This window comes from Cladophialophora psammophila, assembly GCF_000585535.1.
Source record: "Cladophialophora psammophila CBS 110553 chromosome Unknown aczJe-supercont1.13, whole genome shotgun sequence".
Lineage (NCBI taxonomy): Eukaryota > Fungi > Ascomycota > Eurotiomycetes > Chaetothyriales > Herpotrichiellaceae > Cladophialophora > Cladophialophora psammophila.
The window spans coordinates 157,700-170,488 of NW_006912934.1; the positions used below are offsets into that span (position 1 = coordinate 157,700).

At 52.5% G+C, this 12,789-nt stretch overlaps 3 protein-coding genes across 3 annotated transcripts; all 3 read right to left on the minus strand.

The window, feature by feature from the left end:
* Window positions 1-348: 348 nt before the first annotated feature.
* On the minus strand, window positions 349-1,383 carry A1O5_08160 (uncharacterized protein; the record flags this gene model as incomplete). Its single annotated transcript, XM_007748744.1, has 1 exon — window positions 349-1,383. The coding sequence occupies one exon, from the start codon at window positions 1,381-1,383 to the stop codon at window positions 349-351; it is 1,035 nt and encodes a 344-aa protein (XP_007746934.1).
* Window positions 1,384-2,931: 1,548 nt separating this feature from the next.
* Window positions 2,932-8,939, minus strand: A1O5_08161 (uncharacterized protein; the record flags this gene model as incomplete). Its single annotated transcript, XM_007748745.1, has 2 exons — window positions 2,932-2,949; window positions 3,012-8,939. 2 exons carry the CDS (start codon window positions 8,937-8,939, stop codon window positions 2,932-2,934), a joined length of 5,946 nt encoding a protein of 1,981 aa, XP_007746935.1.
* A 1,127-nt stretch (window positions 8,940-10,066) lies between these two features.
* Window positions 10,067-11,908, minus strand: A1O5_08162 (uncharacterized protein; the record flags this gene model as incomplete). The annotated part of the gene is made up of 1 exon (XM_007748746.1): window positions 10,067-11,908. The coding sequence occupies one exon, from the start codon at window positions 11,906-11,908 to the stop codon at window positions 10,067-10,069; it is 1,842 nt and encodes a 613-aa protein (XP_007746936.1).
* Window positions 11,909-12,789: the final 881 nt, after the last annotated feature.

Genomic DNA, 12,789 nt, shown 5'->3' on the forward strand with positions numbered 1-12,789 from the left:
GTGAGCCCATTCTCATCATCTGGGCAGCCAAGTAGCTCTGCGCGCTCGCTCGCTGGCTAGTCTGTAGTAATACACAAAAGTTTGAACGGTTTCAAGCCTCCCTCGACAAAGCCGTCTTCCACCGTCTTCCATCCCTTCCCTGTTTGTGTGATGAAGCGAGAATACTCCGGTCCGTGAAGGAGACTAGAGATCTTCTCCCCCTCGGATACTGGTGAGACCACTGCATGCTGTTAACAATTTCTCCTCCCTGGATTATCAATGAATGCCTGTTTTCTTTTGTTTCCGGTTTGTTGTGAAACGCCACGAATGCACTTGTTAGGTATAACCTGACCGAGACCATCACCGTAATCATACACTCCTCCGATCCCACCGTCGGACAACACTGCCCAAGCATACCTTCAACAACCCCTGCGCCGTGAGGCCTTCATCGCCTTCTTCACCGTTCCAGGGCACCGTGTCGACCATGTCTCGGATGTGGTACTCGCCGCTCAGCGCATCGTCCAGTTCCCTGAGCATGTCCCTAGCCTCGGGTTCCCGTCCAACCTGGAAGAATTGGATACCGACCTGCCACGCCTCGGCGGACATGCCGTCGAGTTTCCTGGCGGCGCTGACAATGACGCTCTCGACGTCGTCGGAGGGAACCCCGTCCGTGATGGCGATGATGTTGAGCGGTTTCACGATTGCCTCGTAGCCGTGGGCCTGGCGTTCGAGGGAATCGGCCAGTTCGGAAAGGTACGGTTTCAGGATCTGGTTGAGACGTGTCCCCGTGGGTGTGCCGCCCAAAGGTCGCACGTTTTGGAAGAGACTCTGCACCGCGGCCGTGGTTGTGATGTTTGTGTAGCCACCCTGGTTGGTGTGCGGGTTCCGATGGTTCAAGAAGTAGACGTCGATTCCGTCGGGATCGTGGGCAGTACAGATGGGAGCAATGGCAGCAAGGGCGGCAGAGGTCTCTCTCCAGGAGCGGCCAGCCATGGAGCCAGAATCGTCAATGAGGAAAATGGTGTCGAAGGTGCGCAGGAAGGCATATGGCGAGTCATCGGCGACTTGCATGGCGTTGGACAGGTCGGCGGGCGAATAGGGGACATTGTTATTGTTCGACGCTGCCGAGCGTGGAGAGTAAGGCGGCGGGGGTCCAGCTGCTGCTGGACGACGAGTTGGCGTTGTGGTAGCAAAAGGGTTGCTGGCATCCTGGTTGTTGTGTCTGGCCCAAGCGATGGGGGATTGAGGTTGAGATGGTCGTTGGGACGCTGTCAAGGGTGCAGCTGGCAACGAGCCATGACTACTCTTGAACGACTTCCTGGAACTCAGCCGGCGAAAGAGATTATCCATCTTGGGCAGACGGGAGTGGAAAGAGTTGGGTGAGATGAGGATGGGAGCCTCCATGGTGTCGTTTGTTGTTGTCTTTTGTATTTTTCCCTCGTGACTCAAGTGACGCAGTGACACGGATCGATTTGCCACGTGGAGCTCCTGTAGTCAAGTGAAAGTGAGAGCAGACTCAGGGTTGGCCTGCTTGTTCTTTGTTGTTGTTGTTGTTGTTGTTGTTGTTGTTCTTGGTCTTATTCTTGGTCTTCTTGTTTGGCTTGTTTGACTTGATCGTTTCTTTTCCTCGTGGGCACCGCAGCGAAGATATACTTCTCATTCTTCTTCTTCCCTCTGGGCAAACAACAAGCCCTCATCATGCATCCACATACTCCCCCCGCGCCTCTGGATTCCGCCCAGGCTGCATCTCGAGGGCTCAGGAGGGCTGTAACGTGAACTCTTGATACACAAGAGAGCTTCATTTATTAGTGAGGAATGATCCCCGTGTGCACAGCCTTACCACCCCCCACTTCGCTAGCAACTCAAGAACCCTCCGAGACCCAATGAGGCTGGCTAACGAGGCGCAGCAGGCAATCCCACTTTTCCACCCACTGTCCACCCACTCTCGGTGACTCTCGACCCCGAGTAATCCAGAATCCTCCCCCTCCAAGAACACGCGCTTGTTATTGCCAGCTCGATTTGCCTCCTGCCTGATTCCGCCTCGGCGGCTGGCTCGGAGATTTAACATGCGACAAAACAACCGCTATTGTATCCGCCTAGACCCCTTGCAAACCTTTCTAGCACCCAACAGCAGGCACATCCATTGGGCACGCTGTGTTTCTCAAACAACATGGCGTTATCCTCTCCAGAGGGCGCGAATAGGAAAGGGGGGGTTAATGAGACGTTTGTGTCCCCCTGGGCAAGCCTGGGGTAAGAGGCGGTACAAAGTATATTCGCATTGGAAGGTGATCCTCAAGGCAGACTCGTTCGACTTCCATTACTCGATCCTCACGAGAGGGCCTTACAAGAAGAGGAATCACGTCAAGGAAGGCCGCATGGCTGGAACGGTGGTCAGATGCATCCACCATCTGCGCAGTTCCCGCGTGCTTCCATTATGCACTCACTCCCTTTTGACCCAGTGCACATGTTACGACAGCCACCTGATCGTATAAGCAACGGGAAGGCAAAGGTGCAGAAAATATAGATTCATGTGCAGTTTACAGCCTGTGGACTAGGTACTCGTAGCCATCTCAGATGCACACCCAATCCAATCCACTGACATCCAAGCCACCAACTCCTTGCAGGTTCTGTACCCTCGTGATAAGCACATTCTGTTCTCCATTCCAATTTATGTTCGTATCATTTTTTCAGATAGGCAAGTGTGGTCTCGTTTCATTCGTGGCGCCGTTTCATTCACCGGTTAGTCGTTCGCGGACAATCATGCAAGGAAAACACGGGACAGAAAACAATGCCTCTTTCACACTCCGGCTATGCAACTCCAAACCCATGTCGTACGCTGGAATTCGCCCATAGCAAATGCATTTGTCGCCCAGCGCCCAGCTTGTATGTATGGCAGCGCGGAACCGAATAGTTTGTAGACCAATCTCGACTCGACAAGAAACCGCAGCAACATTAATGCCGCTTGTATTTCTAAGCGCGTCGTTAGGATTGACTCGCAAACGTAACATCACACTACGAAGGACAGCACTTACCTCATCAATCCTCCTTAAATTCTGTTTGTCCAGCATATTGCCGGCACCCATCAATGTCTGCCCAACCGCTTTCGTGGCTCCAATCGCTGGTCGCAGAATAATCGTCGGACTCTGCTTGAGAATCGCCTTGGCCGCGCCCTTGGCTGAAGAACTAGCCATGACCTCTCCGGGGACTGCCACGATTGCGTCTCGAGCGATCAATAGATCTCGTTCCAGGTTTGCATATGCCGTCCTCAGCCCTTGCTTGATGCCAATTGGCTGGTCGGCATACAGAGAAATCTGCTTCCGCGTCTCATCCTCGTCGTCGATTTCCCCCTGCTGTTCGCGAGTCACGAGCAGATCTTCCGTATTCTGAAGAATCTGCTGCGTGCCAATCGCCATCTTGGCTCCGAGATTGACCAGTTCAGTCGCCGTCGTCTTTGCGAATGCCAATGCACCTTTCTGAATGCTTCGCACAAGCCTTCCATCCTTGCGATATTCGCGAATCGGCACGGCGATGAGGTCTCGCACTCCGCTCGTAACATCAACCAGAGGTCGGACAGGCGCCAACCCAGCAAGAACTCCGGGAAGTTGATTTCGCCTGACGTCCGGCGTCCAGATGTTGTTCAACATGATACCCAGTCGGTCGAATCCAGACACTCCGTACAGAATGACTCGGCGCAGGACCATGTCTGCTCGGTCCAGGACGAAGAAATTCATGAACTCGGTCGTCCGTCCAGATCGCAGGCCTGCGTAGTCCACCTTCTTTGGTTTGTAGTCGAGTTTGAGCTGCACGGCATTCACTTCCACACGCTGCAAGAACGGCGGGCTAGAGGGACCACTCGACGCAGGGGCACTGTCGTCGCGGAACTCGAAGAACCGAGTCAAGAAATCCAATGCATCCTGATCAACATGCAGTCTCAGTGGCAAAACACTGACTTTGAGCACAATTTCTGAGGCTGATAGTTCTGCGACCGGTTTCACGTTGAGAACTTCGAGATGCACCATGCTGGCCCCGTGCTCACGCTCACCAGCGTCTTGCATGTACGTGGCGAATTTCTTCCATGTCGATGTGGGCACGTGATCGAAGACCTCGATCTTCTTGATGCGAACGTCAATTGAACTTTGGACCTCGCCGCTGCTGGGAGGGAATGCCAGAAAATCGGCCGAGACGCCTTCCAGTTCGAATGTCATCTTGTGATGTTTGCTGCGGTTGAGCCTGAGCTTCTTTTGTCTAGGGGCCGTGCCTGATGTGCGTCGCGACGTAGTTGCCGTAACCGTTGTTCCAGTTGCATAGCTCCCTGTTTCACTCACCAGATCGTCGATATCGTGATTGATGGCATTCGCCAAATCTCGGGGATCCTTGTTCGCCGGAATGCCGATGTAGATCGAATTGAACAAAAAGTCCCCTATAACAGACTCATCCTCATCTTCTGCACCAGGCGTCCGACTGCTGCTCCGCGGGCGTCTTGCCATCGCTTTGTTCTCAATCTCCTTGACCGCATGCGAGATGGTATCCCTGGTGGCTTGCCAGTCGTATCCATCAAACAGATTCCAAATGATGTGGACATCTCTAACACGGAGCTTCAATGGAGACCTCTCAAAGATCGAATCGCTCGCTAGACCATAGGTGTTGTGAACTGAATTCCAGCGATGTGCAGTCCCACCAACTGATGACTCGGGAACGAAATGGTCTGCTCTAAAGTCTAACAGACTGTGCATCATCACGCTCGCGCCAGCGTCGCCAATATCGGAACCAGTGGCACCGACCGGAGCTATGTGCACGCTTTCGGACATGGTAGAGCGGCCCAGATCTGACTCCACATGGCTTGCAGTAAGCTCGTCGTCAGCATCATCGGCATCACCATACATGCCAGTCATGAGCTCGTTCTCGTCTTCCTCCTCTACGTCATACCCGGCTTTTTCTTTTGAGGTCTCGGCAGTCGAGGCTCTGCCTGAAGCCTGAAGGCCGAGCATTGGTCCAGGCTCGGAGACAAAAGCATTGCCAGTAAATGACGCCAACATATCCTGAATCGGGACAACCTCGGTCCGGTACTGAGCGACCTTCGAAGGTGGTGACGGAGGTGCAAGGCCGCTCAAAATCTGTATCATGGTCTGGGTGGAATCAGCGCAAGTCTCGATAAAGAGAAGGTTGTTGCGGAACTCCACGTCTACTCGTGTTTCTGACGTGACTTTATCCTCCACCACTTTGATGATGGCAGACGCAGCAGACATCGACCCTACCGGAACGAACCCGGCCTTTGTGAGTTGCTGAACTTGGTCATTTTCCTCGAAATAGAGCTTGTGGTCTACATTTCCTGATTCCAGTCCTACCGTAGAAGCATCGTTAATAATAAGGAGGGAAGCTTTCTTGATGTCTAAGATGTCCGTCGACCCCCTCTTCTGATTCTCATGGCGTATGACAGCGTCTGTCAACACGAAGAGACCCTTGGCTGCGCTCTTGTCGGGGTTAAGTGCGATCGCTGAGTCCCTGAAGGTTACGGACAGTCTGATCTTTCGCGCCAAACTGGCTGCATCTCCAGCATGGGACAATGACGGGCTCGAGGGTTGTGAAGAAGCACTCTGTCTGTCGGCGGCTGCGTAATCGACTTTCAGACGCTCGAAGAGCGAGGTGAGGGCAACGATTGTTGGTACCTTGTACTCGATGCAGGTGTTTGAGAGTTTCATTCGAACAGTCGGTTCCATCTCGTCCGCGATGAATCGACACATGAACATAGGAGGGCCTAAGACAGTCTTGCTCTGAGATGATACATCCCCAATCAACACATCTTCATCGCTCCTCGACACTGACCAAGTTGCAATCTGAGCAGCAGCTAGGGAAGGCACATTGATATGAGCTCCCTCTATCAGGTCGGCCTGAAGTGTGACAGGACCAAACTTCTCGTCCACGTCAAAGCGGAAATCAAGCTTTTTCAGAAGCCCGAAGGTCAGGATACCCGGACGATCATCTTCGGGCAGATATTTGGCGACTGACGAAAGTTTCGAGATCTCGTCAGTGACTTTTGTTAGATGCGGCACCCAACGCAGACCCGCAGCACCGGCCTGAAGTTCTCCAACAGTCACACGAAGGACGCCGCCTTTACGGCGTTGTCTCAACAAGGTATCAACCATGATATCGTCATCTTCCTCGTATTTGTCACTGGAAGGCGTGATTAGGGACAAAAGTCTATCCAGGTCGTCGTCGTCCGGAGCGTTCGAATAGTGCACCTCGATGTGGCGAATTTTTGTGTAGATGTCCCCACGAGCCCTGGAACTGGCGAGCAATGGACCCTCGACCGCAGCACCATCAATCACCACCTTCACATTGTTGTCCCGGTAGACTGTTTTGATGGCAGAGGACCTGATCTGCATGGAAGACTCGGACCCAATCAAATCGACAACCGCTCCCGATACTCGAATATCAACCTTTGGCAAAGGCGATGAGGGATCACTGTCGGCCCTAGGTCTTCTCTGAGGGTCATTAAACCTCACAGTACGTAGTTTTGAACCTTCCGGGGCCGGTGCAGGAGTTGGACCTTTTACAGTGTGTGTTGACATGATAGAGTTTCCGAGGTCTAATAGAGAGCTCAAGCCACCGCTTCTGCTGAGCACATCATCGATAACCAACAAATCTAGGACAATGTAGACGGGTTTGACCTGGACTTCATATCGATTTCCCGAGACATTAACCAGGACATCATGAGGCCTGAGCATAGAGCTGGTTGCGATCGAGTCTCGAACGTTAATGGAGTCGACAAACGCCAGCACTTCCCTAGGGCCATTGTTCACGACAATCTTGGAGATCGATAGTCGCTGGCTCTTCTCTGGGACTGAGACTGACGCGTAGCTTATTGAAGTGAACGACACCTTCAAAAGAGCTTGCTCATCGGAGAGCATTGACTCTACAGTCTGGACACCAACTTTGCTAGGTGGCTTTCTGGGTACCGATTCGCAGAAGTTGAGGTTTACGCTCTCGATGTTGACATCGGGAATGACATTCTCTTGAGAGGTTGATGTGGAGGCCTTCGGCTTCTGAGTCTTGATTGGAATTGCGTCAGAGATGGTCTGTGTCGCTCTCACAAGAACCCTACAGAGCACAATATCGAGGTCCACCGAAATCTCCCCGACGTCGATGCTCAGTTTGTCTTTTGGTCGGTCCACAATTCGGCTCTGACCCATGGCATGGAAAGACTGGAGTCGAGACTCGTTGAGGAACGTGCTTGGGGAGCTTCTCCCTGCTGTATGCATTTGGCGGATCTGGAAAGCATAGTTGGAACGTTGTGATGGGATTGGTTGCTCAGCTTCTGACAGAGCTTCTTCATGGTGCGGTTGGGGAACTTTGAAATACGCAGCATTCACGCGAAGAATTCGAGAGCGAAAGCATGAAGCCAGGCTACTATCAAGGACGCTCTCGCCGCTCGATCCTTCGGTTTCATTGATAGACCGTGATGGTCCGCCGATTGAGGCTTCAGGAATCCCGCTCAGTGGCTCGGGTTCGTGGGTCAGACGAGCTGATAAATCCTCATTTTCTCCGGCGTACTTATGCTGTTCTGGTTCGGGCATTGGGTTAGGTCGTGACCACGCGAGTCCGCCCGGCATATTAAGCGGACCACTCATCGCGCTCATATACATACTCTCGGCCTCATCGTGCGTGAAAGTCCTCGATTCTGCCAAGTCCTCCGACTGAGAATCGAGGAACCTAAACGCTTCATCGCTGCCTCGGCGGACGGAGTGTTGAATTTCTTCTGCATGGGCTCTGTTGTCGATAGATTCAGATCCAGCCACGGAATCGGGTTGGACTGGGATGGTTCTGGATCGCCTGCCAAAGATGGTAGACTCTGAGAGCGCTACATCTTCCAGCCCAATACCAAGCCCAGAGTTACTCGACGACGCTGGCGAGAGCCTTGGATGATCGGAGTGCTGACTGAGGCTGGTGGTGCTTGATCGAATGAGATCACTGTGGTCACTGCGTGCACTAGCAGGATTTGGAGGACGGGACTTGGCTAGCTTCGGCGAACTCAAGCCAGAAAACTCTGAGAAAGTCTCGGACTCGGACAGAACAAACAGCTGGACTTCGTCGATGGATATTGACCGTCTTGTATCTGGCTCGGACTCTAGGGTTTCTGCCTTCTCTATAGCATCCACGGCGATGTTCCCAACCGAAAGCATGAACTTTGTATTCTCTGCAGGGCCAGCGCTCCCCGCCGAGAGATCCATTTCCAAGACGACGTTAACGTCCTTGATGTTGACGGATAACCGGTCTGCCACACCTTTAAGAAAATTCGCGACAAAGGTGGGTAAGGATAGCCCTCCAGGCATGCCGAGGCCTACATCCTCGCTCGAAGCAGAAGATGTCACCGATTCTTGCATGTGCATCTGAGACTGTGACTCGAGTGCAGCTTGTAGTTCATCTCTTTCTCCAGGCGACTCAGCCTCCAGGAACGACGCGGCCAGATCTTCTGATGTGGGAATGACCTGAGACAACTCCAGTGGCCCTCCCGCTTCTCCATGCCTCCCACCAGGATCATGAACAGGTGGAGAGGCTAACCTAGGTAGGTTTGCACGGTCCGTCTTGCTGGGAGCAAATCCTGCTTTTGAGCGTGATGTTCCGGCCGGGGCCACAGCAGTGGTGATGTCTGGTCGAACAGCCACTATTATTTCCACTCCTTCCACTTCGATTTCGATGCCACTGATGTGAAGATCCGCTGGAAGAGTAAGGCGCAAAAGCTTAGCGGAGGCATGGGTAAGGGCGAAGGAGGCAGGAAGTTGAAGGATGTCGATGATTCTCTTGACTTTGATTCCGACGTTCTTGAGCTCGACCACAGTCCGCTGGCCCCATTTCAGCCCCAGGTTGTCAAGGTCGAATTCGTCTGAGTCGATGAAGTCGAGACGGAGAAGGGCGTATCGAAGCAGCCGCTTCTGAAAGTAAGAAGGAAGAAAGTACGACATGGTCGGTTTACGATGAGCCGTCCGGCTCTGAGGTACGTTGGCTATGCGAGCAACGGTTGCATCGTGCTTGGATCAGGGAGGATAAGAGAACGTCACAAACGTCTGGCAGCGGAGGAATAAAGCCCAGGTGTTCGACAAGGACATGGATGTCAACATGAGGAACAGGGAAGATCAGAGATCAGCACAAAGAAGATGAGGTTGAGGAGCGACGGACAGATGCTTTTTTTCCCTCGGCGTCGGACCCGGGCCTGGCTGCCCCAATCAGACCCAAATAAACGTCTTTTGCGTCGTCCAGGTCAGAGGAAACACATTGATATCAGCTGTCCTCCATGGGAGGAGATGGTCGGATACGTGTCGTTCGCTTGGTCAAACGTAGGCGCAGGCAAGGCACGGTTGGGAATGGATGGCGTGGAGTCGGAGAAAACAGGCAGATCTCGAAGAAGCTCCACGCTGCACGCCTCCGACTGACACTGAGAGCATCTAGCAAGCCTACTTGTTACAGTTACTCCACCCATGATAAGTGCCGGCGTGGTGGCGGGATAATGCACCTAGCAGCCAACGAGGGGCAAACAAGGGCACCCCCAAGTGCCCCCAAGTGCCCCCCAAGTGCTTAGGTAGCTAGCGTTGGGCTTTGTGAACCAGTGGAATAGGGCGCCTCGGCGGCGCTGTGGGGACCGTTCCTTCAGTGGTCACACGAGGCGCTTTTCGATGCTCCAAACACCCCATGACAGTGTCCAAAGCAGAGCAAGCACAAACGACAACGAACCGAACCCAAGACCGCCGACAACAAAACCAAACAGGGGTCGGTCGGCGATACTTAACAGCCCCAAAGGTCACAGCCTGGTGTGCCTTGACTGCTCAGCCTCGCCACGGTCAGCACAGTCTACCCGGTGTCATCATCGTCCTTTATCTGTCAAATTGAACACATCTGACGAAGAACCTTCTTATTGCCGTTGTTGAAGACCGGACAGAACGCCCTAGCATCTTGTTCCCCATCGACACACAGGTGCTCAGGTGAGATATGGCAAGGTTGACGTGTTGCCTCTAATGACCGCAGCAGCAGCAACAGCAACAGCAACAGCAACAGCAACAGCAACAGCAACAGCAACATGCCCGCGACCAGCAATCTACTCTTCATCGTCTTCATCGTCCTCGTCTTCTTCCTCCTCCTCATCTTCCTCGGACTCATCTTCGTCTTCCTCCTCTCCATCCTCTTCCTCAGCCTCTAGGGGATACTCCATCAAGATCCACTGACACCACTTTTCAAACTCGCTCCTCCATTCTCTCAACAACTTCGCCTTTGTGCCTTTACCCAAATAACCCTCGGTGATATCTCTGGTCCACTCACCCGGTTTTTGATCCTCGATGGCGCACCATTTCAGCGAGTTCTCAGCCATTGTCGCAAGGCCTTCCAGCCCGAGGTTCTCAAATGCCATGTACGCTTGCCAGAAATCATGACTCAAGCCGTTCTTCCCGTGGCCCAGAATTGCAGGGTCGTCGTTGTTCAGTGACACGGCCACCCCTCGTGAGAGGAGTGCCGGGAGAGAGTGCGAAAGAATAGAGCTTGAGAGCCGCAGGATCTCATTCGAGATCGGGCAGCTCTCGATCAGAATCTTCTTCTCCTTGACCATGTCAATCAGCAAGGGATGCTTGTACAAAGAGTACCCATGCCCGATGCGTCGAGTTCCCAGCAAAAGTGCATCGAACAAATTGTTGTCCGTGCTGTCGCCGTCACCAAGGCACTCGCCCGCGTGGAAAAAGAAAGGCAGATCGACACCCCCCTCTGCACACTTCTTCTTGAACCAGAATATGAGTGGCGTGAGATCCTTCAGTGTCCTTCCCTGGTCTTCTTGAGCCACGAAGTCAAAGCCGCAAATCATGTGGGGGAACTTCTTCTTCATACGAATGCACTCCTTCATGGAATCGGCAAGTGCTCGATTATCCATTTTACGGATGACTGTCCATATCATGCGTGCGCCTTTGAACGTCTTACCGGCGGGCGACCGTTTAAACTTCTCAATCTCTTCACCCATGACCGCGAAAAAGTCGTCAAATTTGCCGACTTGGCCGGTAGTCTGTCCTTGCCTTCGAAATTCGAATTTGAAGGCAATTCTGAAGTCAACGTAGGTAATGCCATCCTTTGCCAACTGCCCGATGAGTCGCTGAATGGCACGGCGGAAAATAGGTTCATATGTAAACATCCAAGTGATGACTAAGAATGTGCTCTGAAACTTCTTCCAGATGGCGTTCAGTCCGTGGTGGTGACACAAAGACTCCTCGCCCGTAATGGTACATCTGCTAATCAGCCATTTCTTAAAGGTTTGATCATCGTCCGGGAATGTCCGCTGCGCTTCTCTGATCGTGACCGGCGTGTTTGGCGTGTACGCTGCAGTCCAAATGCTCCCGGGATTCTTCTGCTTCTTGACCACCTCATCGGGATAGTACCTGAATTGCAATGCCCCTGAAGTTCGCTTATCCTTGTCACTCAGGCCTTCAGGTGCAATCATGCAGAATCCCTTCTCCGCGAGAGCCTGGTCAACCAGCCAGTCAATATCAATCATGGCGTCCAAGTGGGCATGAAGGAGAGCGCCTTTGGGCATCTTCTCGACGATTTTCCATAATTCAGTCGTCTCCATGCGATCCCGTGCCAGAGTGAACATCATGCCTGGATACAGGTTGCCGCCATTCTTATCAGCAAGGCTGTCCTCGAACTCGGAGGTCCAGACACTCTGCAACTCTCGCCGTCGAATAGATGCCATGATCTTCGCCGCCTGCTTGGCCATGGGAGACATGTTCTGTTTGAAGGCTCGATCATGTCGTTGCTTTTTCTCTTGTTCTATCAGGGCATCCCGCCCCGCCATGTACTTTTGGATGAAAGGGTCGTCCACTTGAGGGATCCCTTGTTCCAATTCCCATTCAAGTTGAGAGTCATCAGACTCATCGCCTGACAATTCTTCTCTCGGGGCCATGATAGCAGGGTCTTGAGTTTGCAGTCACGATTCGGCTTGGACCAGGTCGTGTGGAAATGCACCGTCGTGGTAACGGCTCGTGTGATTAAATCGTCGATCGATTGCGGCCCGACGAAACGTTAATCCGATGCCTTGGCACGGCATAATTCATCCGCTCTCCACATCTACATCCCGTGAGGAATTACTGAGGTGGATGATGTCGATATTACTCGATGCTATGTAGTATGTACTCCACACGTACTATTCAAACAACTATTCCCAGAATTGGGACTCCAAGAGTCAATTGAGATGTTTCACCTCTGGCTTGATGAATCACTTGGAGACTGACAGGCTTCAATTCGGCTCTATGCATGCACAGCATTTAAGGGGCCAACCCGGCATTTCTTCACACACTACCATGGCCATTGAAGACTGACTACCTAATTCAATCGCTCAAATAGATGAATGTATGCCGCTGAGAGTCATTTCGATGACGAGAAACTTCACTTCGCCGTGCTTTGCCCCCTGCACCGACCGATTATTCTTTCAGACGGGTCATGTTATTCCATTGGTGCCGTTTAACTCCCCAGAAGTCCTGGCTCCTTATACAATATGAAGACTTCTTCAAGATCCTCCCGATCGCAGTCGTGATTTGGCATAAAATACTTCCACATTCTGCGAATCTGAGGAATGCATCGACGAAGCCTGCACATACACCTTGCCCAGGCCATGATGGTAGCAACGAGGGCTTCATATGTTTGAGGTCAGTGTTGGATCCTCAGAAGTCGACGAAAACTGTTGGATTATCTCTACACTTGATATTGCTGTTGATATTGCTGTTGATATTGCTGTTGATATTGCTGTTGATATTGCTGTTGATATTGCTGTTGATATTGCTGTTG